General features: G+C 40.5%; 7 protein-coding genes across 7 annotated transcripts; 3 read left to right on the top strand and 4 right to left on the bottom strand.

The window, feature by feature from the left end:
• Window positions 1–454: 454 nt before the first annotated feature.
• On the bottom strand, window positions 455–4,164 carry PCOAH_00045580 (Uncharacterized protein; the record flags this gene model as incomplete). The annotated part of the gene is made up of 2 exons (XM_020061342.1): window positions 455–2,874; window positions 3,174–4,164. 2 exons carry the CDS (start codon window positions 4,162–4,164, stop codon window positions 455–457), a joined length of 3,411 nt encoding a protein of 1,136 aa, XP_019916613.1.
• Window positions 4,165–6,698: 2,534 nt separating this feature from the next.
• Window positions 6,699–11,657, top strand: PCOAH_00045570 (LCCL domain-containing protein CCP2; the record flags this gene model as incomplete). Its single annotated transcript, XM_020061341.1, has 2 exons — window positions 6,699–7,086; window positions 7,222–11,657. The coding sequence occupies 2 exons, from the start codon at window positions 6,699–6,701 to the stop codon at window positions 11,655–11,657; spliced, it is 4,824 nt and encodes a 1,607-aa protein (XP_019916659.1).
• Window positions 11,658–12,282: 625 nt separating this feature from the next.
• On the bottom strand, window positions 12,283–14,733 carry PCOAH_00045560 (3-oxo-5-alpha-steroid 4-dehydrogenase family protein; the record flags this gene model as incomplete). The annotated part of the gene is made up of 8 exons (XM_020061340.1): window positions 12,283–12,528; window positions 12,596–12,686; window positions 12,756–12,935; window positions 13,041–13,080; window positions 13,236–13,341; window positions 13,506–13,638; window positions 13,834–13,867; window positions 13,982–14,733. 7 exons carry the CDS (start codon window positions 14,291–14,293, stop codon window positions 12,658–12,660), a joined length of 834 nt encoding a protein of 277 aa, XP_019916294.1.
• Window positions 14,734–17,680: 2,947 nt separating this feature from the next.
• On the top strand, window positions 17,681–19,947 carry PCOAH_00045550 (AP2 family; the record flags this gene model as incomplete). Its single annotated transcript, XM_020061339.1, has 2 exons — window positions 17,681–19,640; window positions 19,871–19,947. 2 exons carry the CDS (start codon window positions 17,681–17,683, stop codon window positions 19,945–19,947), a joined length of 2,037 nt encoding a protein of 678 aa, XP_019916462.1.
• A 1,045-nt stretch (window positions 19,948–20,992) lies between these two features.
• On the bottom strand, window positions 20,993–22,117 carry PCOAH_00045540 (Serine hydroxymethyltransferase putative; the record flags this gene model as incomplete). The annotated part of the gene is made up of 1 exon (XM_020061338.1): window positions 20,993–22,117. The coding sequence occupies one exon, from the start codon at window positions 22,115–22,117 to the stop codon at window positions 20,993–20,995; it is 1,125 nt and encodes a 374-aa protein (XP_019916807.1).
• Window positions 22,118–23,319: 1,202 nt separating this feature from the next.
• PCOAH_00045530 (Uncharacterized protein) lies at window positions 23,320–25,938 on the top strand (the record flags this gene model as incomplete). Its single annotated transcript, XM_020061337.1, has 1 exon — window positions 23,320–25,938. The coding sequence occupies one exon, from the start codon at window positions 23,320–23,322 to the stop codon at window positions 25,936–25,938; it is 2,619 nt and encodes an 872-aa protein (XP_019916632.1).
• A 230-nt stretch (window positions 25,939–26,168) lies between these two features.
• PCOAH_00045520 (Uncharacterized protein) lies at window positions 26,169–27,434 on the bottom strand (the record flags this gene model as incomplete). The annotated part of the gene is made up of 1 exon (XM_020061336.1): window positions 26,169–27,434. The coding sequence occupies one exon, from the start codon at window positions 27,432–27,434 to the stop codon at window positions 26,169–26,171; it is 1,266 nt and encodes a 421-aa protein (XP_019916339.1).
• Between the last annotated feature and the right edge of the window lie 332 nt (window positions 27,435–27,766).

Raw genomic sequence — 27,766 nt, 5'->3', positions numbered from 1 at the left:
ATGTGGTCATACGTAACCCCCCGAATCAGCCCCTTTATTGGGAGAGGTATGCACCTGGAAAGGGAATGACACACAGAGTCAGATGAAACCCTTCCGAGACCCAGGAACCTCTTCTAAATAAATGGAGAATCGCAAAATATATATATGAACAAGGGACATGCATAACATCAGAATTTTTTTTTTGGCATCACTTAAATCAGTTAATCAGGGATAGTAATCACGAACTACGCGTTACCGCTTGATGATTCTGCAATCCAGGAAGATAACTTCTCATTCAGATCATCGTTTTGGGTTACACACTTTACAATTGCTACCATTTTTCAGGTCCTTTTTTTTCTGCCACTACCCCCTTCGTTAATTGCGCTCGTTAAAACGACCTTAACATTGACTGCTTATCAACGCACCTTCGCTACGCTTTCCCAAACGGTGGGCAATGTCTTACTCCAATTTACCCTTAATTATGACACGTCTCTCCTCTCCCTTTGCTCTTTATTTTTTTTTTCTTCGTGTCCTGGCCCCTCTCGTCCACAGCACTAGCCAGTTCCTTGAATCGCTTTTGCTTATTAGCTTCACCTGCCCTTTTCTGATTTTTCGGTGCGCATTTAGCATCCCTTCCCCTTTCATCAGCATTGCCCTTTTTGCTCGCGAATTCGTGTTCTCCTTCGCTCTTGTTGGGTGTCTCTAATTCTGCACCATTCTTTCGTCTCACGTGGGTGCCAGGTTGCGCGTTATTGCGTTGGACTGGTTGGTGATTCAAGAACGCGTCCGCCCCTGCGTTGAGGTCCCTTTCTATATCGGCTTCAATCTCCGCGTCGACCTCTGCTTCCATTTCTGCCTCCATGTCCGTATCTATGTTTATACACATTTGAGGCTCCCCCCCGCTCACCTTCCTCCCTTTGGGCACTTTTCTCCCGTCAGATGCTACCTCTACGACGCTGCTAGCTGCACTCTCCCTTTCATCGCCCATACTTGGGGGGATGGTGCCGTCCCCCATTTTGTCCACCTGGACCACCTCCATTAGATCGTCAAACGCCTCATTTTCGTGTCCCCCTTTTTGACTCCTCTGCCAACATGTCAGTGCCGATTTACTTTCGGTCATACTCTTATAAACACCGACCACATCTTCCTCGTCATTTCCTTCATTTTGCGAATCATATTCATGCTCACGTATCTTCTGGCACCAATCGTTTCTGTATAGCTCATGCACCAGTTTGTCTCTCGTTTCGGTGTATACATTCGTCTCAGTTTTGTGACCCCTGTGGGGTTTGCTTTCTCCAAATGGTTTCTCCAAGAGGGAGGACTCTTCCCCCTTGCTGAATAATCCCACCTGGTTACGTTCATCCTTTCCCCCACCAAGTTGGTCATGAGAAAAATCATTTATACTGCATTGTTTACCAATAAATTTGATCTTCTTCATGTCCTTCTCATAGTTGTTGCCACCCTGCTTGCGCTTAAGAGGTTGCCTTCCCTCTGACGTCAAAGCAGCGTCTATTTTATGGCCATTGTCCTGCATATGACTGGCGGGAAACTCACGTCCATTTGTGATACTATGAGCATCACTATTGGTGTAAAACTCCTTATTCACACAGAAGTGCTCTGGTGTAGTGTTGGATCTGTTCAGCTTGTTCAGAAAATTTTCTCGTCTGTCTCTTCTCCTCCATCCACTATTATTACTACTAGTATTGTTACGATTTCCGTTACTATCGATTCCATTTTTTTGTATCACTGAATGCATGGAGGGAAACTTGGACGAATTGAGGAATAATTCTTCTGTCCCGAGGAAGGACGACGATACCTCACTGTTTGGACATAAAGAATGACAGTTAGAAAAGTGTGAGTTATTTTCCTTTGTGGTGTTGAAGCTATTCAAATGGTTGACTAAATAATTATCTATGATTTTCCTCTTAGCTATATTGTTAATAAAGCTATCTTCGGATTCTATAGATATGGACTTTTTCAAAAATTTTTTGTTTGACAGAAAATACTGAGGTGATGAATTGAAAGGAGCACCTAATCCGTTTAACATAATTTTAATTAAATTATTTGCAATAGTTTCCAGAGATTCTGTTTTCGTTTCAAAAACAGGAATCCAAATGCTTAGTTGTCCTAACGTTCTACATGACGTGATGTAATTAAAAATGTCGTAATAGTATTCCCCTAGGAAGGGTTGTAGTTCTTGTAACTTCAACACACATTTGCACTTATAATCAATAAATGCCTTTTGCATGTACAACCCTTCTTTGTTCTGACTGATTAATGAGTTAATTTCCTGGATTAATTTATTTATCTCCTGCTCCAGTGTCAAACTTTTGTTTTTTAAGTTTTCATACTCACACTCTTTGAATATAACCCTGTTGATGAGGTAGTGAATGTTGGTTGTCTGCATACTGTAGGCTGCTTTCATATTTTGAAGCTCCTTTTCCTTTTGATAATTTTTTATCTTTAGGGAGGATAAGTCTTCGTTGTCAATTTCGATGGATGAAGATATGTACTCGAGGAGATCCTTCTGGTTCACTGCAATGTACTTGTCTCCATAGTCATGAATGTTCACAGGAAAAATAATCAATGATTTGTTCGCGTCCAATTTGATTACCTTTGCCTTTTTGGAGAATAAAATATTTTTATTAACTTCGTCACACTTTTTCACCATGTCGCAAAAGTCCTTATATTCAATTACCGTTGAGTTTTCGTCAATGGTGTTTTTTACATTGACGTTTTTATTCCCCTTCCGTTTGCTACTGTTCTGGTCACACTTTTGCGGATTGTTAATACTTGTATGTTCGTGCAATACTTCATCGTTTATTTGGTGATTTTCTCCTTTTTCTTCGACTAACGGGTTTATATCGTGAGGACTTTCCTTTTTTCTCTCTCCTGCTATGATTGGATGTAATCAGGGGGAATGGGGGATGAAAACTGTTGGCAACATTTTTTGATAGGAACGGGCCACTTGGGAGCAGCTCAGAAGACCAATCAAGCGCATGTGCATAAAATGTTGCGAAAATTATTGTCAAAATGGGAACAATAAGGCGCTGCAAAGGGAACCCGTGCAGATGCTCTTAGACGGTGAAAGTAAAAAAGAGGTCACAAGTAACTTGGACAAGCTCCCCACAGGAGTGCTCATTTTAGCCCTTTTCACACCTTCTCTTTTTCCTTTTCTTTTTTTTTTTTTTTACCTGAGAGGACAAGGTTTTTGCAGCTGTGCAATAGCTGATCTGTATCATGCTCCACATCCTTACTCGGAAGGGAACCTTCTGTAAAGTTGGCAGCCTTCTTTTTAATTCCATAACTATCACTATTCGAGGGCAACGTGTTGGGGCTGTACCTGTAAACGATGTTTTCATCATTCTCTTGGCATGCTGTGTCCCTAAAGGGGGCGCTAAAATTGTACACTGACACGTCTCCATTCTTTTTTCGATGATCTGTATTGCCCCGCCTGTTATTGCCGCTTCCGCTACTTTTGCCTCCGCTGCTACCATTGTGGCTAGCGCCACTCCTGCCGCTGGCGAACTTCGCGTCCGTCAGACATTCGTTGTTACAGTTGATAATTTCAATCATGTTTTTCTTGCACAGGGGTATTCCGCTGCTTTCCTCGTACTCGCAGCCCCTGTTGTCCATTTCGCTATTCAGAGTCTCGATGTAATTGCTCTGCTTATCTTTCGTCAAATCGTTATCATAGATAAATAGAGCGCTGCATTCATCGTAGCTGTTCATGGCATTTACATTTACATCATTTTCGTAAAGCATATTTTGTTTATCGAAATATGCTATGGGTTTATTGTTTGCAAACGAGTTGGACTCGCTTTTGTTCAAATTGTTCCCGTTGCACCTGATCAGACTATCCTCTTCACTGTTTTTATTCTGCGTATTGGTATTATTTTCTACATTGGAACTATCACCATCGTTTGACGAAATGGAGTTTTTCATCCTATTATTTGTATTGGTCCCGTTGGAGCTCACCTGACCATTCGATATATTTTTTATGTAATCGCTTAAGTTGGAGTTAAAGGGGGAAAATGAATCAGTCTTTTTTCCCTTATTACTATGCGTAGAGCTTTCAAAACAATTATTGTAATCCTCGAAATTTTCCATCAGGTTATATTCATCAGCTTCACAGGGCAGCTGATCTATGAGGGTGGCAAACTGACGTATTTGGGACGATGCCATTATTACATATTTGCGCCGCGAATGTGTGTCTCAATAGGGGCGAAGGGGTTAACTGGCGTGTACTATCTTATGCTGCCATGTAATGGCTTATGCTACCTTGTGGCAGAGTTTACACGCGTCCTATGTATGCATTTATCCACATGCACACCTCTCTACATGAATGCGCGTTGCGTGCGCGATGCCGTGAGGATCAACCCATAAATGTTAAAAAATAAGTCACATGTAAAAAGTTACGTGGAAAAAGTCTCTCGCAAAACGTTGTGCGAAAGAAGTTACATGAAAAAAGTTATGTGTCACTCTGAAAAATTAAAATCGACATGGTTCATCAAGCGTTATTCATCCTATAGTTTTATCCTCCCCATACATTTTTTTTTTTTTTTTTCCCTTTTCCTTCGTACTATGTTATCCAAAACGCTATCGCCCAAATTTTCCAAAAACAAAAAACATATTACACATATGTATTTTGCATAGCATTCTTTACATTTTACACTGAATAATATACACTATTATGTATATTATGCGTTTTTGCAAAATAGTTTTTTTTTCTTTTATTTTTTTTTTTTCACACAACATTTGGATGCTCCGCTTTTTTCTTCATTTTACGAAAAAAAAAAAAAAAAAAAAAAAAACAGCGAATTTCTATTTTTTTAAAAAATTGGAAAATTGGGCCAAAGCAGTTATGTGAAACATCATCTATTAGCTTAAAATGGCCACTTCCATTTTAAATAAAAACATGTGGAAATTCACAAGTGTAACAGGAAAATGTTTTATAGCACATTTTTGTTTAAACATTTCATAATTATGGTTTTTTTTTTTTTTTTTTAAATTATCCAAGTGGACCATGCGAAAAAAATGGCTATATTTCACCGCGTACGCTATGCTACATGTGCTCAGTGGGGGGAGGGGGAAAAAAAAAAGTTGGCAGCGCCGATGTGTCATTTGAAAACATGCCATTTTTAAAATATGACTTTCTATCAATATGCTATTTTCACATCTACTCAACACACCCAAGCGTTCATTTAAAAAACGTCGTCGAAGTCTCATTCCGCGAAGCATGGCTCCCTTTAATGCGCGCAGCTATGTGTACGCTTATTGTACATGTACGTATTTCAAGGCAAACATCTCTTGCGCGCTATTTAGCAAGCGCGACATATTTGAGACCCAAATGATGCAGCATGTTAGAATGGAATGTGTAAACAAAAAAAATTTAATCATCCCTCATGGTGTCCTTTCTACATTAAAAATTTTTTTTTTTTTTTCCATCTCTTGTTTAAAAATAACGCCTACTTTTTTCGCAAATGGGTTTTCAAATCTGTAGTATGGAACAATTTTCTTGTCTGTGCGGCGTTATGAATGCAGCAAGCGCGCATATATTAACACAGAAAATACACCTGACTGGGTTAACCCTCTGGCATTTCACATTTTCTCAGAAAATGTAACATATCCAAAAAAGGACGGAAAAAGTTAAAAATTTCTTTCACTTCAGAGGAAAAGGATGGTTAAAAATGTTTTCGGGTTATTATCAGGTATCTTCCTATTGCGGCCCTTTTCTTTCGCCGCTTGTCCGTTCTGTATTCTGTTATTTTTTTTTCTTTTTACCTATTCGTGCGTCCAATTTGTATTTATCTTGTCAACGTAAAACCGGTGCATCGTCCTATTCACAATTTGGAAGTGCCGCCCTCGCTGTAGACAAACCACACAGGTGTAAATTTGGATGAGGACATTTGTATGAAGGTGTATACATATGTATAAATTTTTTTTCTTCCCGTTACGTGTATGCTCTGAAATTTAAAAAAAAAAAAAAAAAAAAAAAATTAAAGGTCAAGGTTAATGTGTACTTTCCTGTAGGGACATTGTGCATACAGGGAAAAAGCTCACGCCACTAAGGCAGAAAAAAAAAAAACACACGCACGCGTACACAAGTTAAAAAAGTCTTAATGGAAAGGGGTGGTGCACATTAAAACGCACACAGAAATGTAGCTTCCACAAATGGACCAAAGAACTGTTGTTATTTCAACGAATGCTTACTTGTGTACATATCTACACAGAATAACTCGTTCACACGTATGCTGTTTGTTCGTGCAGTTTCCTAAGTAACTCATACTTCACTGCGCATAAACTTCTTTTTTTGTCTGTTGTTTTTCTGACTTTTGTCTGCCATTTGTATGATTGCTTTTTTTTTACTTCTCCTCGCGCAAGGCGCTTTCAATTTTAACGCCGCACAACATAAGTTGTTTAACCCCCTATACACATTCATGAACTTTCAAGTGTTTGACTTAAGATACCAAAGGTGTATCCCTTCCTACTTTTTAAGTTTGCCCTTTGTTTTGTTCACATTTTTTTCGATACATGAGTAAAAATATATTACGTCTTCCCTTACTAAATTGACGTGTCTAAATTCTTTGTTCGTACGCTGTGGTGTCTATAAGTGTATATAACTTTTTTTTATTTGTTTCCTTACTTCCTTGTTTCGTAATTGTTGCGTAGTTTCCTCTTCGCTGTTGCTCCCCGACCCTGCTACTGACAATACAATCATGACAAAAGTGTTTTTTCTCTACGCACTGGTGGTTTCCCTGCTATCCTTCCTTTTGGTGAAGGGTGAAAATGACGTAAGCAACACCTTTTTCAAGTTTGACAACTGCGAGTCCACATCAACCTTTGCAAGCATCGGGGAAAATGGGCTCCCGCAGTATGGCGCGGATAACGCCCTGACCAGGGGTTCAGGTTATTGGTGCTCTGAAGGGAAACACACTGCCAGTGAGGTAATTTCATGGACGGGACATTTAAAAAATGTCAGATCGTTAAACGGAATCATCGTTCATTGGGCATATTCCCCTGGGGAAGTCTCTGTCTTAGCTAGCTACGATGGGAGTGAGCCGTACGAAGAGGTGGTGCCCTACCAGGTGATCGAATCCCGAGCGGGTAAGTTGTTGCGGAGCAGTAATGTTCGAAGGTGGTAGAAAAATTAGGAGGCACGGATACCCCCTAGGTGCTAGAACTAATCGAACTACCCGAAGCACCGAATTAGTAACACCGAACCCTTCCTTCCCCCCGCAGGAGATGTCGTGCAGAACATCATCTTCAACCACGTCGTGGTGGCGAAGTCGATTAAGCTGAACATGAGGCGCCCGATCCACGGATATTTCGGGATCAAGTTTGTAAACGTGCTTGGATCCAGGGACCCGACGCTTAGGATACAAAGCGGAATGAGCAATGTGACACAAGATCTATGTCTACAAGTAGACGAGACGAACGAGGTAGTGTTGGACGGGTGTATTACAGCCATGTCTTACCTAGATGGAAGGGACCTCTGGAAATTGAACGCACAAAATCAGATATACAGCCCAGTGACTAATTTGTGCATCAGTTTGAAGGATAATATGACGGCCAATGGAGGGAGAGTAACAATGGAAGATTGCAATGCCAGTTTGGAACACAACGACGGTCGTAGTAGTTGGCAGTTACTACCAAATAATCAGGTAAAAATATTAAGGGACGGAAATTTATGTTTATCTCAAGAAGGATCAAAATCGGGTAGCATAGATGTAGCCTTAAATAAACAAACGGATTCTACCCTCTCCAGGGAAGATAAGAAATTTTCCACAGATAAAGCTGTCGATGGGAATTTGGACACCTTTTGGCTCTCACAACCATTTACCATAGACACAGCTCCAGATGCAGTTTATTTTAGTATTAACCTAGGAAGTAAGTACAAACTGCAAAAATGTATTATTGACTGGAAATTTCCCGCTACCAAGTACTCAATTATGATAAGTATTGATGGAGAGAATTTTAAAGAAGTTAGTAGCAACTTGGCAAATTTTCTGAGCAGCACAATTAATAACTTACACAGTTTTGAAGGACAGTATGTGAAGATCAAATTGATGGCTCCTAATCCTGAGTTTTCTCAAGAAGAAAAATTATTTTATGGTATTAAGAAATTGTCTATATATACCTACAGAGTTAAATCAGTGGTAGAGGACTGTGATACGGTCAAAGATTCTGAAGACGCCAGGGACAAGTACTTCTTCGAATTCGTTTCAGAGGTAAACATGCAGGAAGGAAAAGAACTGAAACGCCTAGATGGGGAACTGCAACAGTACGCAGAGAAGATACAAAGTGAAGCTCTAAAAATTCAGAAACTAAATCCTCAACTAAAAAAATGCAAAAATGAAAAGGAAAAGCTACATAACGATATAGCCAACATAAAAAATGTGGTGCTGAAAAATATATACCATGTTATTAACGAATCAGAGAAAATTATCCGAAGGAATTCATTCAGCTCGAATTATTCTACTTCGACGAAAGAATTGGGACAGACTCCTGAAAATGCAGCAGATGATTGTTTTCATTTGAAGAAAACGCTACCTAATTCGCCTTCAGGATTTTACTACGTTCTACCTGCCTGTTCGCAAAATGTTCTACGAGTTTACTGCGATATGAAAATTGGTGCTACTTACTACGTCCCATCGGTAGACTCAAATATGATTAACAAAATAAAGGACGTGCAAAATTTTTGCGCGATTTATGGATTGAGTCCTATCCAAATACACCACGAGAGTCAGTTACATGCTCTTAAGAATTTGTTTCGCATTATGGATGTAAGTATAGAGAACCCTGTTCCGCTAGCTATCAGAGGAAGGGGCAAGATAGAAGAAAACAATCAGGACGAAAACGAGTCGCTATTTTATTCCTTAGACTTTGAAGAAAACGTCCATGATGTCGTCTCAAAATATGGAACCCCAACAGGAAACACATTTGGGTTAAGCAGCGAAGGGGTAGTCTTCTTCGATTCTTCCAACTCAGAAATGTCAGCATTTGTCTGCTCAGATAATGTGAACTCCATCAATTTACCCGAACCATTTGTTAACTTAAACTGCAAAACGAGCCTAAAGGAAAATAGCGAAATTAAAAAAATGGTCGGAAATGAGTACCTAATTAAGTGTCCACATGACTGCTTAGAGAGGGAAACAGAAGAGTCCGTCATCGGGGGAGAATCCAACATATACGCTGATGAAAGTTCCATCTGTCTGTCGGCAATCCACGCTGGTGTGTACGACAAGCACTACCTAATTCGCCTCAGGATTGTAAACGCATTAGCACAATATGAAGGCGTTTTTCAAAATGGAATAATCTCAGAAAGTTACACTAGCGAAGGTGAACAAGTTGCATTCAAGCTGTTCAATGTGCCACCAAAATGTCCTGGTAACTCCGACCCTAACTACAACTTCAACTTTCTCCAAACGGACAATATTGCAGATAACGCAGAGGAAAAAGAAAACATCTATGTAGACCCATCCACTGCAGATGCCATAAACGACTTGGTCAGCATTGTGAATAAGCAAGTTGGAAGTACAGACCCGACTTTTCTAGCTTTAATAAATAAACAAGCCATTAGCATCATTTCCAATGCTAGGAGATACCTGAAACCCACGGAAATGTTTGAAAAGAATATCGAACTTTTATCCGACGAGACGTTAAAAGATGTGCAGAGAGTATCACACACGATTAAATTGCTAACGTCCAAAGTAACGTCCGAGGTGGAAAAGAGGAAGTACAAATTGGAAGCGCTCATAGATGAAAGACTCAGGCAAAAGGAGTTCGACTCGTGGAAATTGAACGGTGCAATTGGAAAGGAGGATCTATACAACGTCTTTGAAGTGATCAATTCTGTGCAACTTCAGCAAGGGGGAAAATGGGACATCTCCGATAATCCACTTGACGAAGGTATGACAGGGAACACACTCTCTCAGAATGCCCGTGTGGTTAACTCGATCGGTGAGAGTGACACCACTACAGATGACATATTCTCCGGAAGCTACGCATTCTTAAGATATAAGTCTTTCTACGATTTTGTGTTTTCCACGTATATTCACGTGAAGGGCACAGGATCGGTGGGAATCATTTTCAGAGCGCAGGACAAGTATAACTACTACATGCTAGAGATGAACAACTCTCCTTCCAGTGGGTTCAAACGTTTACTAAAATTTGAAAATAACGAACCAACAGAATTAGCAATCATTACGGATGCCGGATTTGATGAAAATACCTGGTTTGTGGTTAGAATAGAATGCATTGGCGCTAAGATAAAAATAAGCACCATTCGAAGTAGTGGTCCTCTATACGAATTACCCACCCCAGATATGGTTGTAAATGATGACTTTAATTCAGCCGGAACGGTTGGGTTTTATACATACGGAGTCGATTCTGCTGAGTTCACCAATCCGACAGTTGAATCTGTGGAGTGCATGTCCAGAGGAAGCGCACATAAAAATGTCTCCCCCTTGACTTGTAACGTATATGAAGAATTTTTCCTTGGCAAATTTAACAAATCCTACAGCGTCTTCGATCCAGAAAATGCGCTAGATGGACCGTCCAACTGGAACTACGCCACAAATGTAGCAAATGAAAAACAAGTCATTTTGCAAAACTCCAATATGAAAGGAGAAGAATCGCCAAATGAAATTCCTTCTATTGCAATCTTACAAAAAAAAATATGCGAATCGGGTGTATTCAACTTTTCTATCTATCCTAAATGCACCAGTGGAGTTGTAGGTGCAGTCTTCAAATTTTCAGACTCCCAGAATTACACCTTGCTAGAAGTAGGACCCAATTTTACCCGATTGAGACAAAACGTGAATGGAACATTTCATCTACTAGCCAAGTCGATCATATCCGGATATAAGGGAAACACCTGGAATCGCATCACCATATCGTTTACCTCCTCCGATATTAACGTTAATATGGGCACCGGTCTTATGACTTATCCTATTTTCAGTTTAATCGGCTTAGATTTACAGGGAGGACAGCAAGTCGGGTTCACATCACACAACTGTAATGACATTGCCTTTAGTCATATTTTCATACACCCTTTTGATTTCAAGCCATACAGTCCCACCCCCTCCGTGGGAACTGAAAGTATGATGCCGCTTTTTTCGACAGTTAAGGAAGATACGTTGGAAGGACACACACAACTGCATAACCATGTTGACTACAAAAGTGGGGATGATACTCCAGCTAGCCAAATTAACCACGCAGAAATTGAAAAACATTCATTTGAAGATAAAGAAGATGACGCTGTAAAGGGAAGCATCCACTACTGCGCAACGCACAAAAATATTGTTGACCGAATGGCATACTGTGATCAACAGGGAGAGGAAAATAATTCGGATTGCACAAATAACTTCTGCCATTTTTGCTGTGAAAATATTGATTCAATTGAAAAGGAGGATAACCGAACTTGTGTTGAATTGTGCCAAAAGTTGGATGACAAAATTGTACAGACGTCGGAAATTTTTAACTTCCTTAAAAAGTCATGCATTGATTCTCCTAATGAGGAGTTGAAACAGGAATGCGAAAATGATGCTAATAAAGAAGAGTGCCTTACAGACATGTGCCAAATGTGTTGTCAGTCCGTAACCGTGCCAGAGAAGCTCCTTCCGAATGGCGTCGACATGGATTCCCTAATCGACCAGTGCATGTCCCTGTGCTGATGGAACTGACCATTTTTTTACCAACCCGTTTGGTCAAATTAGTGTCTACACATGCATCTTAGCCATGCTCACCATCGCATTTTTTATATATACCTATTTGTTTTAACAAAAATGGAGGAAAAACCCTCTGTGCGCAATTCGCCATTTTGGGGTTGTCTTCCCTCATGGGGGACTATCACCTTAAAACATAAATTAAAGAAAAAAGGTGGATTTATTGCACCCTTAATGGCTCCACACACGTAAGTGCCCCTGGCCGCTGCTAGCACATGTTCGCATAATGAAGTGAGACCATTTCGTTTAAGTGTACAGAAAGGGTTTCCGTACACGCTCCATATTTTATGCGAAGTGGTCGTACTTTATTACATGTGTTCTTTGCAAAGGGGGAGAGGTTCAGCTGGAACTTTTTTTTCCCCTCCTCCCATTTAAGCATATGACGTAGCTTTTGAGAAGGAACATCGACGCTGAAAATTACGAACAGTCCGGTAAAACATAACAAATGCGAACCGACGTCACCACATCTGTGCACAAATTGCAATGAGAATTAAAACGGCTGTAACGGCAAGGCGCCATAGGGATGGTCAAAGAGGAATAAAAAAAATTTACAAAAAAATTCACTCGCGCAAACATCCGCGCTGTTACAAAATGATGTCACTCTTGAGATGACCTTCAATTCAGCAGGTTTATTTTGATGGTGCTCACAGGATATACGGAAAAATGACCCTCCTTTGTCTGAAAAGAAATAATTTTTTTTTCCGACATCGGGATAGTCTTTTTTTTTAAATATTAAAACTGATTGGGCGTCTACCCATTTTGTCTTACTTGGGATATGCCTCTCGAGCTGTCCTGAGGTACCACTTGTGCGTTTGCAAGCCTAGTTAGGGAAGGGGGGCAAACAGCCTCATATGGTGACGGCCTCATGTGGAGATAAAAGTTCGTACACACAGACGAATCCCCCCTATTCGCCCAATGTCAAAATGAGTGTTACCATTTTTGATTAGAACTAGGCAAACGAATGTGAAGCTAAGCAGACTGAGGAAAATGGGGGGGAGGGAAAAAAAGTGTATCGGACTTCGCAATTTCGTTGTGATTCCGCTTTACCGTTTTGCCTATTCTCCATGCGCGCTTCCGCCACACACGCAAATTCCGACCTGATGAAATTCCAGTTCAGGAGCAAAAAGGACAGGTAGATTAAAATTTCGGCGAAATAATGCGGGCAACTCACAAAGTAGAAGAGGCCCCCGTGTGGTACTTTGTAAGGGCTGTCTAACTTCTTTGTACCTACAAAAGGGAGAAAATCGAAATGAAATGAGATTCTCTTTTCCTTTACCCCTTGTGCATTGAGATATATTTACTTCCTCCTCTTCTCTCAAATTTTTAACAAACCTTTGGGACGAAGTTTGGCCAAGCGGACATGGGCATCATACTGAATTGCGGCATAGAAAAGAATACATAAAGTTTAGGCCCCCCCTGTGTGGTTATCTCCATATTTGTATGCATATGCCTGATCCCATTTAGATAAAATGGGAGAAGGGAGTAATTATCAAAATCGGACACCTACAAATGAGGGAGGATACTTACCTGAATTAATGTCCCCAACAGGAACACAACAACAGGGAGTAACCCTCCTGTTGTATACTCCCTTTTGTCATTGTTGTGGAGGGAATAGGGCGTCACAAGGTAGAAGCTGAAGGGGGGAGGGCAAAGAGAAGACGTTTTAATTTTGTTTTTTCCTTTGGCTACGTGCTTTGGCGGGAGTGGGTCATCACGCTATGGAGGTGTGTCACGTAAGTTTTTTCGCGATGTTCTCCCATTCGCTATGATGTCTCTTTCCCCCCCATATTTCATTACGTTACGCCTAAGAGGTACGAAAAAACGTGCATGACCGATTTAGGTGTCGTCCTGACGACGAGAAGCTGTTCCAGTAGCCTCCTGACCAACTGAACTTGAAGCAAAACGTTCGTTATGGAGATACAATGGAGGACTACAAAGAAAAAAAAAAAAGGATAGAGAAAGGCCACCCTATATAACAACACGCTTTCGACGATGAAATTAGGGGCGCCCTTCCCTTGGAGCTTTTCCCCCTCCGCATTCACAGACCAACACAAGTATACACCCTCATGTGATATTCTAATGTTCTTCCAATTTTTCAGAAAAGGGTTCGTTGGATGTGCATTACCGGTTTGTTCACTCCTGGCGCGTTGACTGAGGTCCTATGGAAAAGAAGCAAAACAGTGCATGTGTTGGGGTGTCACGTATATATGCTCCCAAATGTGCGTGCTTTCACGCATGTTTACTTCTGCATCGCTGCAGCAAATAGAGCTTACACAGATAAGCAGCACAGAATTTACAACCAAACCGATAATATAGAAATGCGAAAAGTGCTTTTTCGAAATTGTCATGTGGTCTATCTTCCCCCTTAGCTTGGAAAATATGGAGTGCGTTTTTTCCCCATCCGTTTCACCCTTTTCAACTTTGATATACAAATTCTTCCCATGCAGGGACCATTCATTTATTGATTTAAAATGGAAAGAAAGAAGGAGGACAAAACATCCAACGGTGTAATAAACTTTACAGATAATTTTTAGAATCCCTTCTTCGCCCATGGCGTGTATCAATGATGAGACCTCGCACATCATTTTGTACACTCGTTCCTCCACACTGGGTCAGGACTTCGTCTGGCCTCTCACTTCCCCCTTTTAATTTTTTTTTTCCCATTTGTTAAACGTTTAACTGTTGGTTTGTACATCCATGGTGGTAGGTATGCATTTTCATTTTGCAAATGGCAACACTGAACGGTCGAAGGGGCACCCTTTTAGCTGGGCACTACAAGCACAAAACGAGTAAAGTACGGCTGCACTTTATTTGCTATGCGTACCTTTCGTGAGAAAAATGAAAAAAAAAAATTTTGCGTTCTTTTTAACCATTTTGGGGGACGGTTCATTTAATCAATTTATGACTATAGTTTACTTTGACATATTTTTTGTTCGCACTTTCACCTGTCATTAGTCTTAATCACCTTTCCCATTTATGCCCAAGCATCTATGTGTACATAGGAAACGCATGTGCATACATGGGCAAATATATATTTTTTTTTTTTGCTTTCTTAAAAAAATCGATGTGCTCTTGGTACATACCAAAGGGGAGCTGTACACTCATTCAAACATACAGAAATTGGGCGCGTTGATAATTTACACTTTTTTTTTTTTTTACCTAACCACTGATTTGGCAAAATTAATCTACCATTGTGCGTGCACTTCTCTACCGCCCGCCGACGATGATGGACCGTTTTTCCGCAGAGATTCCTGCCAAATGGACGATTCATGGGAATTCCTTCTTTCTCTAGGGACTCTCTTCCCATAGTGAAAATTTAGAATAACGACAAGGAGCACGCAAAACGGTTGACATTATATGTACTTGTTCTCACTCGGAGAAACGCATCGTGTCTTTGGATGAGCAACATATCACTTAAATTCTGCGCATTTTAAATGGATTACTCTCGTCAATTGTTACGCTACCATCCAATTGTTAAATGCACATGTGTATATTTATTAATTAGTACATATGTGCTCATGACAATGGGTGAAGTCCTCCCCGCCACAGGAATGGAAAGGGACTCAGGCGAGGACACACACATGCATAATGATCAAAGTGACAGAGTAACACATTCCTCTGGAGTTTTTCTCCCTTTTGTTTGCCCAGCTTTAAAGCGAATGCGTCCGTTTTAGACACGTTATGAGGGAGGGAACCTCCTCAAATTAGGGAAATGCTGGCAGAAGGTACCTTCAGAATGCGTACACATAGCTAAACGGCCTAGCCAACTAGCTACGGGGAGCATAGAAATAGCTGCAAAGCGTGACTAACTAGCTGTGCAGCGCGCACGAATGGCTTTCCCCCACTACGCTGTGGACATAACGGTCCATGTATGGCAGTTTTTCTCCTCTTTTTCTCCAAATGTAGAAGGCGATTTTCACGCTGGAAATATTTTGCCTCACCCGTAGCCTTCTCATCGTACAATAAGGAAGCGTGTAAAAAAAAAAAAAAATTAGCAGCCAAGGCACACATCACCATGCGTTTTCGTGTGTATGCCATTTTTTTCTTTTTGTTCTCCTATTTCCGCTGTCATGCGCGGTAAGTAAAAAAAAAGGAGTAAATTTAAAACGGAAGTCGATTTTTCGAAAAGAGTTTTGTGAGCAAATTGCAAGGCATCACACATTCATTCGTTTGTTCGTTCGTTTGTTTCCGAGTTTGATTGCGCATTTGTTTGATCGTTTGTTTGCTCCTTTATTTGTTCAATTTTTTGCCCATTTACCCATTCGTTCGTTTGTCCATTCGTCGATTCACGCCTTGGACCTACGCTGCTGCTACGGCCGCTGCAAAATCGCACCACACATTTGCAACAGACTCAAAGGATAATCATTTTTTTTTGTTTAAATTATTTGGCAGCATTCCTCTCCCTTCTTTTTTTTTTTTCTGTCACATACTACATTTTCCTGACAACTGGCATATATATGCATTATTCAACTTTGTTGCACAGAAATTAAAAAAAAAAAAAAAAAAAAAAAAAAAAAAACACACAAATGTCAATGCATTACAAATTAATCCTTATCCAGACAACTCAAAAGGCAATCGCATGTAACACAAAAATTTTTAATTAAATGAGGCACACATGATTAAGTATGAAGAGGGATTCTTTCCTTCTTCTTACGAGCAACGTTTTATGTGCTTACCGAGTAAATTTTTGCAGAACTGGTTTATTTATTTATTTTATTATTTTTTTTTTTAATATGGTTTTGTGTTCATTTTAACAGGGGCGTTCATGCCACAAAGCGTGCAACCCTGATGCTCTGTCATCACCACTGCAACCGTTGCTGTGTATTTAGAGGGGGTGTTTAAACGTTGAATGCACAAACGGATAATTTTGCAATGAATAAATTTGAAGATCTTCTGGTGTGTGGGGAAAAATTAAAGAAAAAAAAAAAAAAATCGACATTGCTAAAACAGTGCAGATGTATTTATGTTCATTTGTTTTTTGCTCCATTCGTTGGGTTTTGCTTTTTATTTGATTTCCTTCATTACTATTTTATTTTCGATATGGTTTTATTCCGCTTGTAGCACCACCTTCACAGATACCTACGGGCGTACGCACACGTTCACACATACCAATACACACACACACATGAATGATGTTTCCTGTGCATACGTAAAAATGAGGTCATGATTTTATTCCTTTAAAAATTTGCATATATGCAACCATGTATTAAAGTGCGGCCAGCGGAGTTGCAACCTGTTGATTAGTCATCTGCCCAGGTGCCCCCCTGGGCGACTTTATCTGACGAACGAGGTTGTGCCCCCTCTATGCATTAAAGACATTTTTTCGGTTTTAAATATTTCTTTGTACTTTACCCATTTTTTGTATTGCCCTTCTCATTTTGTGTTTTTCTATGCTCACTTTTCGTTTTCCTCTGCACATTTGTTTATGCAATTTGAATCACATCATGTGAAATTCCTTCCCGTTTCCTTTTTAACATTTGTGCAGTGTCCTTGTTATTTAGCTTTAACTTATTCAGTCTTTTAACATTAGTGTGCTGTGTTGGCTGCATGGCTGCTTGCCCCCGTAAGTACATCCGCATAACTCTACGCATACGCGTCCTCGCGCTTGTCAAGTGGTGCCGTTTTAGGATCACCAGCAGACCGTGAAGGTAAATCCACACCACAGTACATTTGGGACCTTCCTAATTGGCAAAAAAGAGGGAACACTTCCTCCCAGTTTCCCATCTAGATGATTAAGTGCATGTAAACACACATGCACATGAGTAAGCAGCGGTAATGCACGCATATGGACGAAGGGAAAAATCATTCTTGAAACAAGAACTTATTATAACAATACGCCGAATGAATAATAGGAGCTAGCCAAAAAAAAAAAAAAAAAAAAAAAAAAAAAAAGACGGAGAGGTTAAACCGCCATAAAGGTCTATCATATATGCATTCAGTTGGACGAGGGAGAAATTAGCCAAGGTTGTAATATGTCAAGTGGGGATTCGTTAGTGGAGAACAATGCGAATGGGGTGTGTAACAGCGGAGGTGGGGGCAAAGATAAAGGGGGCCACACGAATGACACCTTTTATTACAGCGGTAGTGGCAGCCAAAACGGCAACCAAAGTGCATCTAGCAACGGAGGCCCCACCAGCAGCGATAGTGAAGTTAGCAACTGCAGCGATGAGGGGCGGGGAGACAAATGCGTCTTTCGACATACGTATAAAAAAAAGTGCGGAAAAAGTAAGCCCGTCCATAAGTACAAAGGAGACAATTCAAATTTTTATGAGAATGAAAACAGCTACATGATTCAGTACAGAAATGGAGGAACCGATGACATAAATTATGAGACGTCCATAATGCTAGACGAGCAAATAATTAATACACATCATCTGGGGGACACAATGACACTAGACGATGGCGAACATTTGAACGAGACCCATGTTAACAAAATAATTAGTGCTGAGAAGGTGAAGGGGGACAAAAGTTACAAAATTATGACCCCTATGGAAGAGAATATGCATGCCGTGGATAGAGCCAGTGGGCTACCAAATGACCACGGGGTGACTTCCACAAATGGAACCACAAATGGAACCACAAATGACACCACCGATTTTAGTTACCAATTTCGCAAGGAATCCACGCTGACCGATTATGTGAAGAATAAATCGAGACCCTCCGATACGGATGATGAAGACGGTGTGGATGAAGAAGAAGTTGTCGAAAGGACGGTCATAGGAAAGAACGGCTTCCTCCATAATGGCCAGTTGCAAACTGGAGGGGAGGACGCTTACTGTAAGGAGCTGCCCAAAGGAGGAAGAGATATACAGAGGAATGTATGCCGAAGCAAAAGTGAGGAAATAAGACGGTGCGATTCCGCACAGTGGGGAAGCATAAAGGAACATGCAGAAGAAAAAAGTACAGATAAAAAAATCAAGGAGGAAAGCAATTATCAAAATGGGAAGCACGTAGTAGGGGAAGAAAAAAAAGATAAGCATTCCAGAACGAATGCTATAGAAAACTACAAAAGAGAGTTAAGAAAATATATAGAATTGAACAGCCTGACGAAAAAAAAGGTACACATGGAATTGTTCCTACATCACCAAATTAATTGCTACGATTTGTTACTAGAAATAAGGAAAAAGATACCCATTTGGGGAGAATACGAAGCGAATTTTTTTTTTCATTGGAAAAAAATTATGACCATATGTATCGAAGAGTTAAAAATATACATCCTGATATTTCGATCATTAAACATCGAAACTGTTAATCACTTGGATTTTTTTATGCTAAAAATTATTGTAGACGAGCTAGACGAACTGAGGAAAGTACACGAGCCTAATTACAAGCCATTCATATTTACACAGGAGTGTCTAAATGATTACCAATACTCCCGCTCGTTCGAAAAGAGCCCAGATATTTATGTCAATATGAACGAATTTATCCAACCCTGGTATAGGAAGAATTTTAACAAGTCTATGGACATTAAGAAGTTTTTAAATTCCTTAGACATTTTGGAAAACCAGAAACATAAGTCGTATATCATCCAGGCGATGGAGATCCCCACCTACATCTTTGACTTGTGCGACTTGGAGGAAGCAAAAAATGGAGTGGTCACAACAAATGGTGTACTTTCACCAAGCGTGATGGCCACAACAAGCGGTGCAACTTCCACCAATGGGGCTTCCTCTTCACAAAACGATACCTCGAAGAAGGTCAAAAAAATGTGCGCGAAGAAGAAAGAAAATAACAAGGGGAAAAATTTAAACACACCCGTAAACCCCAACCCCAGGCCGAAGAAGAGAACAGGGTACTACGATCTCGAGATAGACGGTGTTGTTGCATCCTTTGAGGCCCGGAAGGGGGTTTATTATGATAAGTCCAGGAAGCTCTGGAGGGCGAACTGGAAGGAAAACGGGAAGATTCAGACCAAGGGATTTTCAGTTAATGGTAAGGAAGGAGGGGCGCCGAGGAGAGATGAGCATAGCTATAGGCAGAACTGGAGGTGCATGCACTTATATGTTTGTGTGTCTGTATGAATGTCTCCCGTTTAACGCTTCTTCGCAGCTGCTTCATCGCTTCTTCATTTTTAAGCGTGAAGATGCGCGCTCCAAGTGGATATGCTCCTTTGCACATGTCTATATGCACACGTGTGCTCCTCCCCCCTTTTCCCCCTTCAGAGTATAAGTCGGTTCAACTAGCTAGACAAAAGGCAATCGAGTGGAGAGAAAAAAAGGAGGCAGAACTTTTGCTCTGACACGTTACGCAAACAGTACCTTCATTTTTAATAATTCATTTGGCGCACATTTACCAGCTTCTCTGGCTTTGCATTTTTTTCCTTTTTTTTTTTTTTTTTTTTTTTTGTGGGGGGCTGAAGTATCATTCTACTAAGAAGGGGACACAAGAGCGTTTTCTTTTAAATTTGTAGTGAGTACCATTCGCATGTCAACGAAAATGTTATTTTTTTATTTTTTTTTTTAAGTGGCAAACGAGTTGCCTTTTTAGTTTTGTCTCCTTCGAATTCTTTTAAGCGAGAAGTGTTTCTTCACGGCTGCTTGCGTAGGTGCTATTTGTGTGGGTACCCCTTGACGCACGCAACCGTTGCTCCTTTCTTCTTTAATGAATCAGCACCAGTGGAAGTTTTTGCCCCTTGGGCACCTTTACCAAATGGGTCGACGCCCAAAAGTTGGGTCTTCCCCTCCATACCGTTTAGTATGCGTGGAGAAGAGCCCAGGTGTTTTCTCACCTGTGTATCAGTTCACATATTTGTGTGAATTTCTTTGCGCACCCGTATCTGCAAGCTTGCTTTCGCTAGAGTATACACCCTTTTGGTGACGAAGACATACGGTGGAACGAACGTTGCACCACCCCATTTTGTCATATAAAAAAGTTTTAAAAATGATTAAAGTACATTTCAGAGCGTATGCGCGATGATGAAGGGGGGGTATTTTTTCTGACCGAGTCTGCTGTCATTTTATATTTGCCCACTCGGTAAGTTCTATGTCCACGCTGGGGATTTCTTCCTTATTTTGACGTTTATTTTCGTTTTGACTTTAATTTTTTTTTTTTCTGTTCGTCGGAAATGACGAATAAGTATGGGAATGCCCTGGAGTACACCTTCGAACATACACCTCACGCGGCTGTATGTACATTCCTATGCAACTCTTACCCCTTCTTATTACACACAAGTAAACAAGGGGCACCCTGCGATTGTTCAAATATTCCGTGCCGCACGGCACATTTGCAAAACTAAGTTACACAAAAAAAAAAAAAAAAAAACACGCAATGGGTGAGCAAACCAGTCAACTGTGCACGTCTGGAAAAGACGAAATGAAACAAAAAATGTCGTTCGAAAGGGACAACATATTGGGAGACGTCATATAACTGTGCTTTAAAAATTCCACAAATTCGTTGCTGGCGCAATTGGTTTGCCGCTTTGCAGAAAGATATAGAGAAAGAGTGCGGTTTAAGAACTGCGCTACAGTCTTCATGTCACCCTCCAGGAGACCCATGCTCGTCAAATAATTTGTTCCAACATTAAAAGATTTTTGAGTATACTTAAATGGATTAAGAATGTCAAAAAAAATGTTTAATTCTTTGCAAAATTGGTGAAATTCGTAAACGTTAAAAGGGGATTTTGTGCAATTTAAATTTAGGAAGTTACTATTTTGTGCATATTGAATTTTAAAAAAATCTTTATTTAAGTGAGACAAAAGTGCACGCGTGTTTTCTTTAGACTGAATTACGTACTCCTTAAATTCGGCATTTTTCATCATTCTGAACGACGTCAGAAAGGAAAAAATTGTGTTATTTACCCGAACGGGAAGGAAATGATTTTTCAGTTTTTTTTCATACTCATAATGGATTAATTTGCCCTGCGTGTCCACGTGCTTATACCCCCTTTTGTAAAAAATAACATGGCAGTTATGTGCCCTCATATTTTCGTTAAAATAGGTATACACAACATCGGAATGGTTAAAAGGAGAGGGAATAAAATCTTGCGAAATTAAACTGCCCTTATTGCTAATATTTGTAATGACTACACATTTGTTTATGTCTTTCAAGCTGCTGAAAAAATCGTAATTAAAATTGTGAGGGTTGTTCGTTTCGTCTACGTATACCAAATCAGGGTTAAACGCGTCATATATTTTACGTATTTCCTCATAATCGATTTTGTCCTTAATTTTTACATGAACGCAGTCGTAATAGTTTTCTATGAGGGGGCTATTTCCTTCCCCCTCCTCTGATAAGGCAAAACTTATATTCATTACTCTCCCTTTGCGATTAATAAGACTTCGAAATAAAGTGAAAATGAAGGGATCATCCACTTCTCCGGGGGGATAATCAGCAATGCTGTTTACGCCGAATGTACATCCCCAATATGTTGGCTCCAAGTGGAACAAACTTAATGCCATGTCTTCAATCATTTTTAAATGGCTCTCATGAAAGGGGAGGTTTTTATTCAAATCGAGTGAAAAATATTCCCGTAAATATTTTGGGATGATATTGTTACATACGGATAAGTTTAGACAGTTCCCATTTTTGTAATGCGATGTTAGCAAATTGAAAGCTTCGTCATCCACACTTTTTAAGCTCCCTTGGTTTCGCAGAGAGTGACAAGTTATGCATCTTTTCAAACCGACGGGTGAGAAGGCACGCAAATATCGTGCGACGAAACCAAGTCGTACTCGGGGGGGAATGAAGCCATTATCACAGCTCTTTGCACAGTGGTAAGATTAGCTTGCCAGTGCGACCACGGCAGCCGCAGGGGGGACACTACATCTAATTGTGCCTACTGGATTTTACGTTTACCTCCATGAGTCCAATTCGTGGATCCCCCCTCGTTACTACTCACTAGTCAATTCATATAGAAATATTCGCACCAACGCTGCATCTTCAATACGCTTAGAAGATGGTTACATATAATTGCACTGTAGGGAAGGAGCGCGTTCCCCTGGCTCACTGGAAAAAATAAGTGTTGTAGGGGCAAACTGGGAAAAGCAAAGAGGCTTCTCAAAATGAGCGCTATAAAGAATCAGCTTGCCATTTTTCGCGCTAATTTCTTCCCTTCGTTGGACGCCCGCCTGCGTAGCCAACCACTCTTCCACGGCAAGCACACACGCAGGAGAGCCTCCCCACTTATGTGCACCGCGTGAAAGGCAGAATCGATCCGTTTGGTTTCTCTCCAAGGTAAAACAACATCTTTGATGAAAACATTTTTAAGGACTTTCCTGACTCTTCCTTTGAAGAAATAGGGCAGGAAAAAAAAAACATTTCATCATTCGTCGTGAGTTCGTAGCAGCATCGGTTCCTTTCTCGCACTATCACCAAATCGTACGCAAAAAAGAAAGCGGTAACAGCAGGAGGTTCTCGATTTTTCCCCAAGCGCGAATACTTGGAAAGGCCCCCTCCATAAGTGTAAAACAAAGGGAAGCCAATTCCACGTGAACGAAAAGGGGAAAAACATTTGGAAGTAATCTGCACAGTGTGTCATAGCCACACGGGGTGACATACACGAATGTATGAAAATCAGTACTGCCATTAACGCTGACACCCACACAGCGGACACATGTGTTACCCCCTTAACCATGCGAAAGAGCTCCTCCTTGAAAAGTAAAAGCAGCTTTAAATGTTAGAAAAATTGTTACTTCAGTTGATCCAACATAGGAAGAGAAAAGACTTCGTCACACAGGGGCAAAAGAGGGGCCTCATATATGTCATAAAAAGGAGAAGTGTCCTCAGTCCAAATGGAACACAGCAAAGAGGAAGAGAAATTCACCACAGCGTGACGTTGGTAGGATATCGGAGCAGGGGTAGATGTAAAAATAACTCGTTATTCCATGTTGGCATATGCCCCAGTAGGGGAAGTAGAATCATCGCAACTGCACAATGCAGTCAATCCGCAGAATCGCTAACGCGGTTTGAAGTCTCAAATGAAGGCCCAGCTGAGACGAACTCAATTGAAAAAATTTTAGACGAAACGAACTCCATGATCTATGTAAACGAAATATGTATGCAGATGGATAAGAGCATTTTAAAGTGCCAGACGTACGAAGATATTCTGTCCATACTTATAACGCACAGGGGAGCTTTATTCCTACAGAACTTGATAACGGCGATACGGATGCTAGCAGGTTTTGTTAATGAGGAGAGAAAGAAAAGGAAAATTGAAGGCGAAAGTGACGTTAGTATACCGTTTAGGGGGTACACAAACAAATTTGTAAAGGCAGAAGAAGGAACAGCACATGTGACGGGTGGAAACAACTTAAATGATGAAGCAGACAAGGGAGAAGCTAGCCGTCCAAGTAAATCGGACGAAGGTCTACTCACTAGGAGCAACAACGAGCTGTGCAAAAGCAGCGATCTTTCCGGATTTGACAAAATTGAAAAAAATTTAATAGAAAGGTACCAACACATTTTCGACGTGTTAAAAAACAAGGAGTTACTGGAAAGTGAAAATTTTTTTGAGAAAAATAGAAAAGTGGAAGAAATCATAGTTCGAGATGAGCGGTTTAACTTGCTCATAGATGATATATACAAAAATAGAAAGCACTTTGATGTAGTGTCTATTTGCCACATTTTAATATCCCTGAAGGAGTTAAATTACAAGCACTTCCTCCTCTTCAATTCGTTTATGAATCCTCTAAAAAATTTCGACGCGTATATTAAGGAACAGTTTGAAAATGGTAATCAAAAAATCGTGCAGATAAATTCTGTTGTACAGTTACTGCTTCAATGCTTTAACACGTACATTTGGGCTGGGTACTACAACCTAGACATATATAACAGGCTGATAAACAGCGTCTTGTTAAATAATTTCATCCAATTGAGGAGGGAAATTGTGCATGAACAGGTGGGAAATTATGTCTATATGAATTATAAGTATGATGTGAACTACCCCTTGTCGAGTGACGAAATATTTTCATCTCTCAATTTGAGTGAAAAATATTTTTCCAAAAAGAATTTTTTAACCGCCCCCCTGGGGAGGGCCTTCGAAGAGGGGGTGAAGTTAACGGGAAGCGCACCAAATGGGGTAGGTACCCCTCTCCAGGAGAACATGGAAAGCTGCTCACAAAATAGTGTAGTAGATACAAGCGTAGATAATGCCTTGGGATACATCCCCCCCAGTGAATCCCCTAATTCGGGACCCCCCACCGCAAAAGAGAGGCCCGTCTACTGCTGCCCCATTTTCCTAAACCTCGACCTGTTCCTCCAAAGCGTTGAAATTTACAAACACGTTTATGTGTACAATCCTTCCTTTTTTAAAATGAGCGAGAAGGTTGTTTATTACTACACGCAGTATCTGACACCCAGCAATTTCAGCATGATAGCTGATGCGTTTTCGAAGCATCGAATTTTTGCACTAGAACATGATCGATTTTTTTTCCACCTTTCCAAGCTGATGGAGAAAAATTTTGAAAAATTTTCCTACAATGATATTTTCCTCATTCTAAATTCTTTCAAAAGGATGAATTTATTGTTCCAAAGGTGTATAATTTTATCGGCAGAAAAGTTTGAGCCATATTTTCACCAGCTTTATATTAACAGAAAGGAGTGCTCCTTAACCCTAAAGGAGGTGTCCATTTTAATGGAGTCTTTGGCCTTTTTCCACTTCCCCCATAAGGCAATCGATCAGTGCATCACAGCAGCTGTGAATTACCTGGAAGATTACATTGAAGAGATCGACGAAGAGACGGCAATTAATATTTCCTACGCGTTGGTTCTATCGAATTTGTATCATGTCAATACGTACTTGTTCTCATTCGTTTGGAGAAAAATTGGAAAAAGTACTTACTGGGAAAAAAAGAAAAATCAAGTTTGCCTGTTGTGGTTATCCCACATGATCCAGTTCAAATGGATGGAGTATGACTTACCGAAATTTTGCGTCTTGGAATGTTTGAAAATTTTCTTTTTAAAAAGAAAGGAAAATATGTTTTCCTTCTCCAAAATTCTCTCGTCTGTTTCGCAAATCTTGGATGAGCTTCACGTTGGCCATGACGTTTCAGTGGACATTTATGGCCCCTATGTGCTGGACATTTTAATAAGGGGAGACAAAAGGCAAGTTATCATGCTCACGCAGGATACCACGAGAAATGAAATAATCAGACAACTTGGTGATTCCAAAATTGTTATTGGCCATTTGCAACTGTTTGGCTATAATGTGCGCCCCCTCAACACGAAATATTTCGACACATTGAACGATAGGGAGAAGCGCGAGTACGTCAGGGGTATTCTGCTCTCCTTTTAGTGACCCGTTGGGGAAAATGAGCACACAGAAAAAGTAACATTCGAGTGGGCAAATAAAATTTATGCAACAACTATGGTCGCTTTGGTGCACGCTCGACCGATGTGGCGTAAAAAGAAGCGCCCTCATTGGTCCAAATTTGTGTGTCTGTGTGTGGGGTGGGAAGTTTAGATAGAACCCCGCTGCTGCTCCTGCTCATGCCTTACCTCCCGTGAACCCCTGTTGCCCCACTTTTATTGCCCCCCTCTTACACACATTCTAAAGTGCATGTCCATGTCGAACAACCGTTCGGCCAGGAGGCGTAAAAAAACCAGAATGACTTCCATTTTGCTGTGAAACAAAAACGTCCGTCTCAACACTGTCAAGTGATAAAAGTGCGGTTTGTACAACTGACTCAGCGAATTATAACCTATACCTTTCAGTAGGCGATATTCACTCAAGTTGATGTACCCTTCTTTCTTTTCGAACAGGCCAGCATTATGGTTGAGGTAACACTGCCCATTTCTATTATCGTTGCGTAGCTGCAAATTGTCGCTTCCCTCGGCAACTTCGTTCATCAATATCGCCAGGTTAAAATCGAAAGTTTCGAAGTAGCCATTAGGTTCTTCTTTAATATTTAGGAGGAGAGAAAATAAGCTCTTCTTATTGGCGTGCACATGGTTAATGATCATATTAACATTTCCGTCTTTCAGTATTTTCCTGCTTAAGCGATCGAAATTGGGGAAACCCCATGGGTAGAAACAAATGGGCACACATAAAAAGGTGTAGAAATATACGTACAAGATGATGCACTCAATTCGCTCGTAATTCTTCCCAAACTGTGAAAAAAAATTCAGAAGTTTTATTAGCCTATTCAACATACTGTCGAGGGACACATTTTTGTACTTGCTTGACATGCGGTCATTCACGTACTGCAATTTTACAAACCCTTTAACCAAATTGTAGTTTAGATTTATATTTACGAAAAATTGGCGAGTGTACCTTTGGTAGCATTTGCCATACAGGTAAAAAAAATATTCATATACTTGGTGGGCTTCGTTCAAAATGTGAAATAAGTAGAGATCTTCAGGTTTGCTGGTGCTCCCTACCTTGGTCAATGCTGTGATGTTGTTGTCGCCCTGGTCATTTGTTCCTTCTTTTGTGGGGTTCATGCCCCTTTTGCCACTCGCACTCTTTGTTAACTCTCTTTTGCCATTCAGGGCATGCATAAGGAGCAGCGTCTCATAGACGCTCTTTTTTTCCCCATTGTAATAACTATGTGTGTTTAGTACGCCGAAGTGGTAACTACGAGGGAGGTACTCCACTCTGTCCTTCAAATTATACACTTCACTTAACGCCCTGATTATTAACACTTGAGGGTTGGGGAACCTCACGATTTTGCAGTAATAATTTCTCCGCCTTTTTTCCTTCCTGTGTGTATCATAAATCTCGTCATATATTACATATATTTTGCCATTTTCGAAATTTGTTTTTTCCGTGTGCTTGCTTTCATTTTTCATTTTAGGGAGTTTGCTCACAAAGGTGGCAAGTGGGCTGAGGGGGCGCAATGCTACGTTTACTATCTATGTCCGCTTTTTTTTTTTTCTTTTTTCCTGTTCATTGCTGACGGAACGGGTTGGAAAAACGTTGCATGGTCATTTGATTGGGGCATCCCATGTGAGTAAGCATACATACGCATGTGTTCCTATATGTACACTTATGTAGGCAGCTCTGCCTTCCCAAAGCTACATAACCTTTATTTTAACCGTGATGCTAGTGGCGTGCACTGGGTTGGTAGTTTGCTTAATTTTGTGGGCATTTACAACTTTACGTAGGGGCACTCAGCGCGCGC

The sequence above is a fragment of the Plasmodium coatneyi genome, chromosome 12, assembly GCF_001680005.1.
Source record: "Plasmodium coatneyi strain Hackeri chromosome 12, complete sequence".
NCBI classification, from domain to species: domain Eukaryota; phylum Apicomplexa; class Aconoidasida; order Haemosporida; family Plasmodiidae; genus Plasmodium; species Plasmodium coatneyi.
This window is presented reverse-complemented; position numbering and strand designations above follow the sequence as displayed.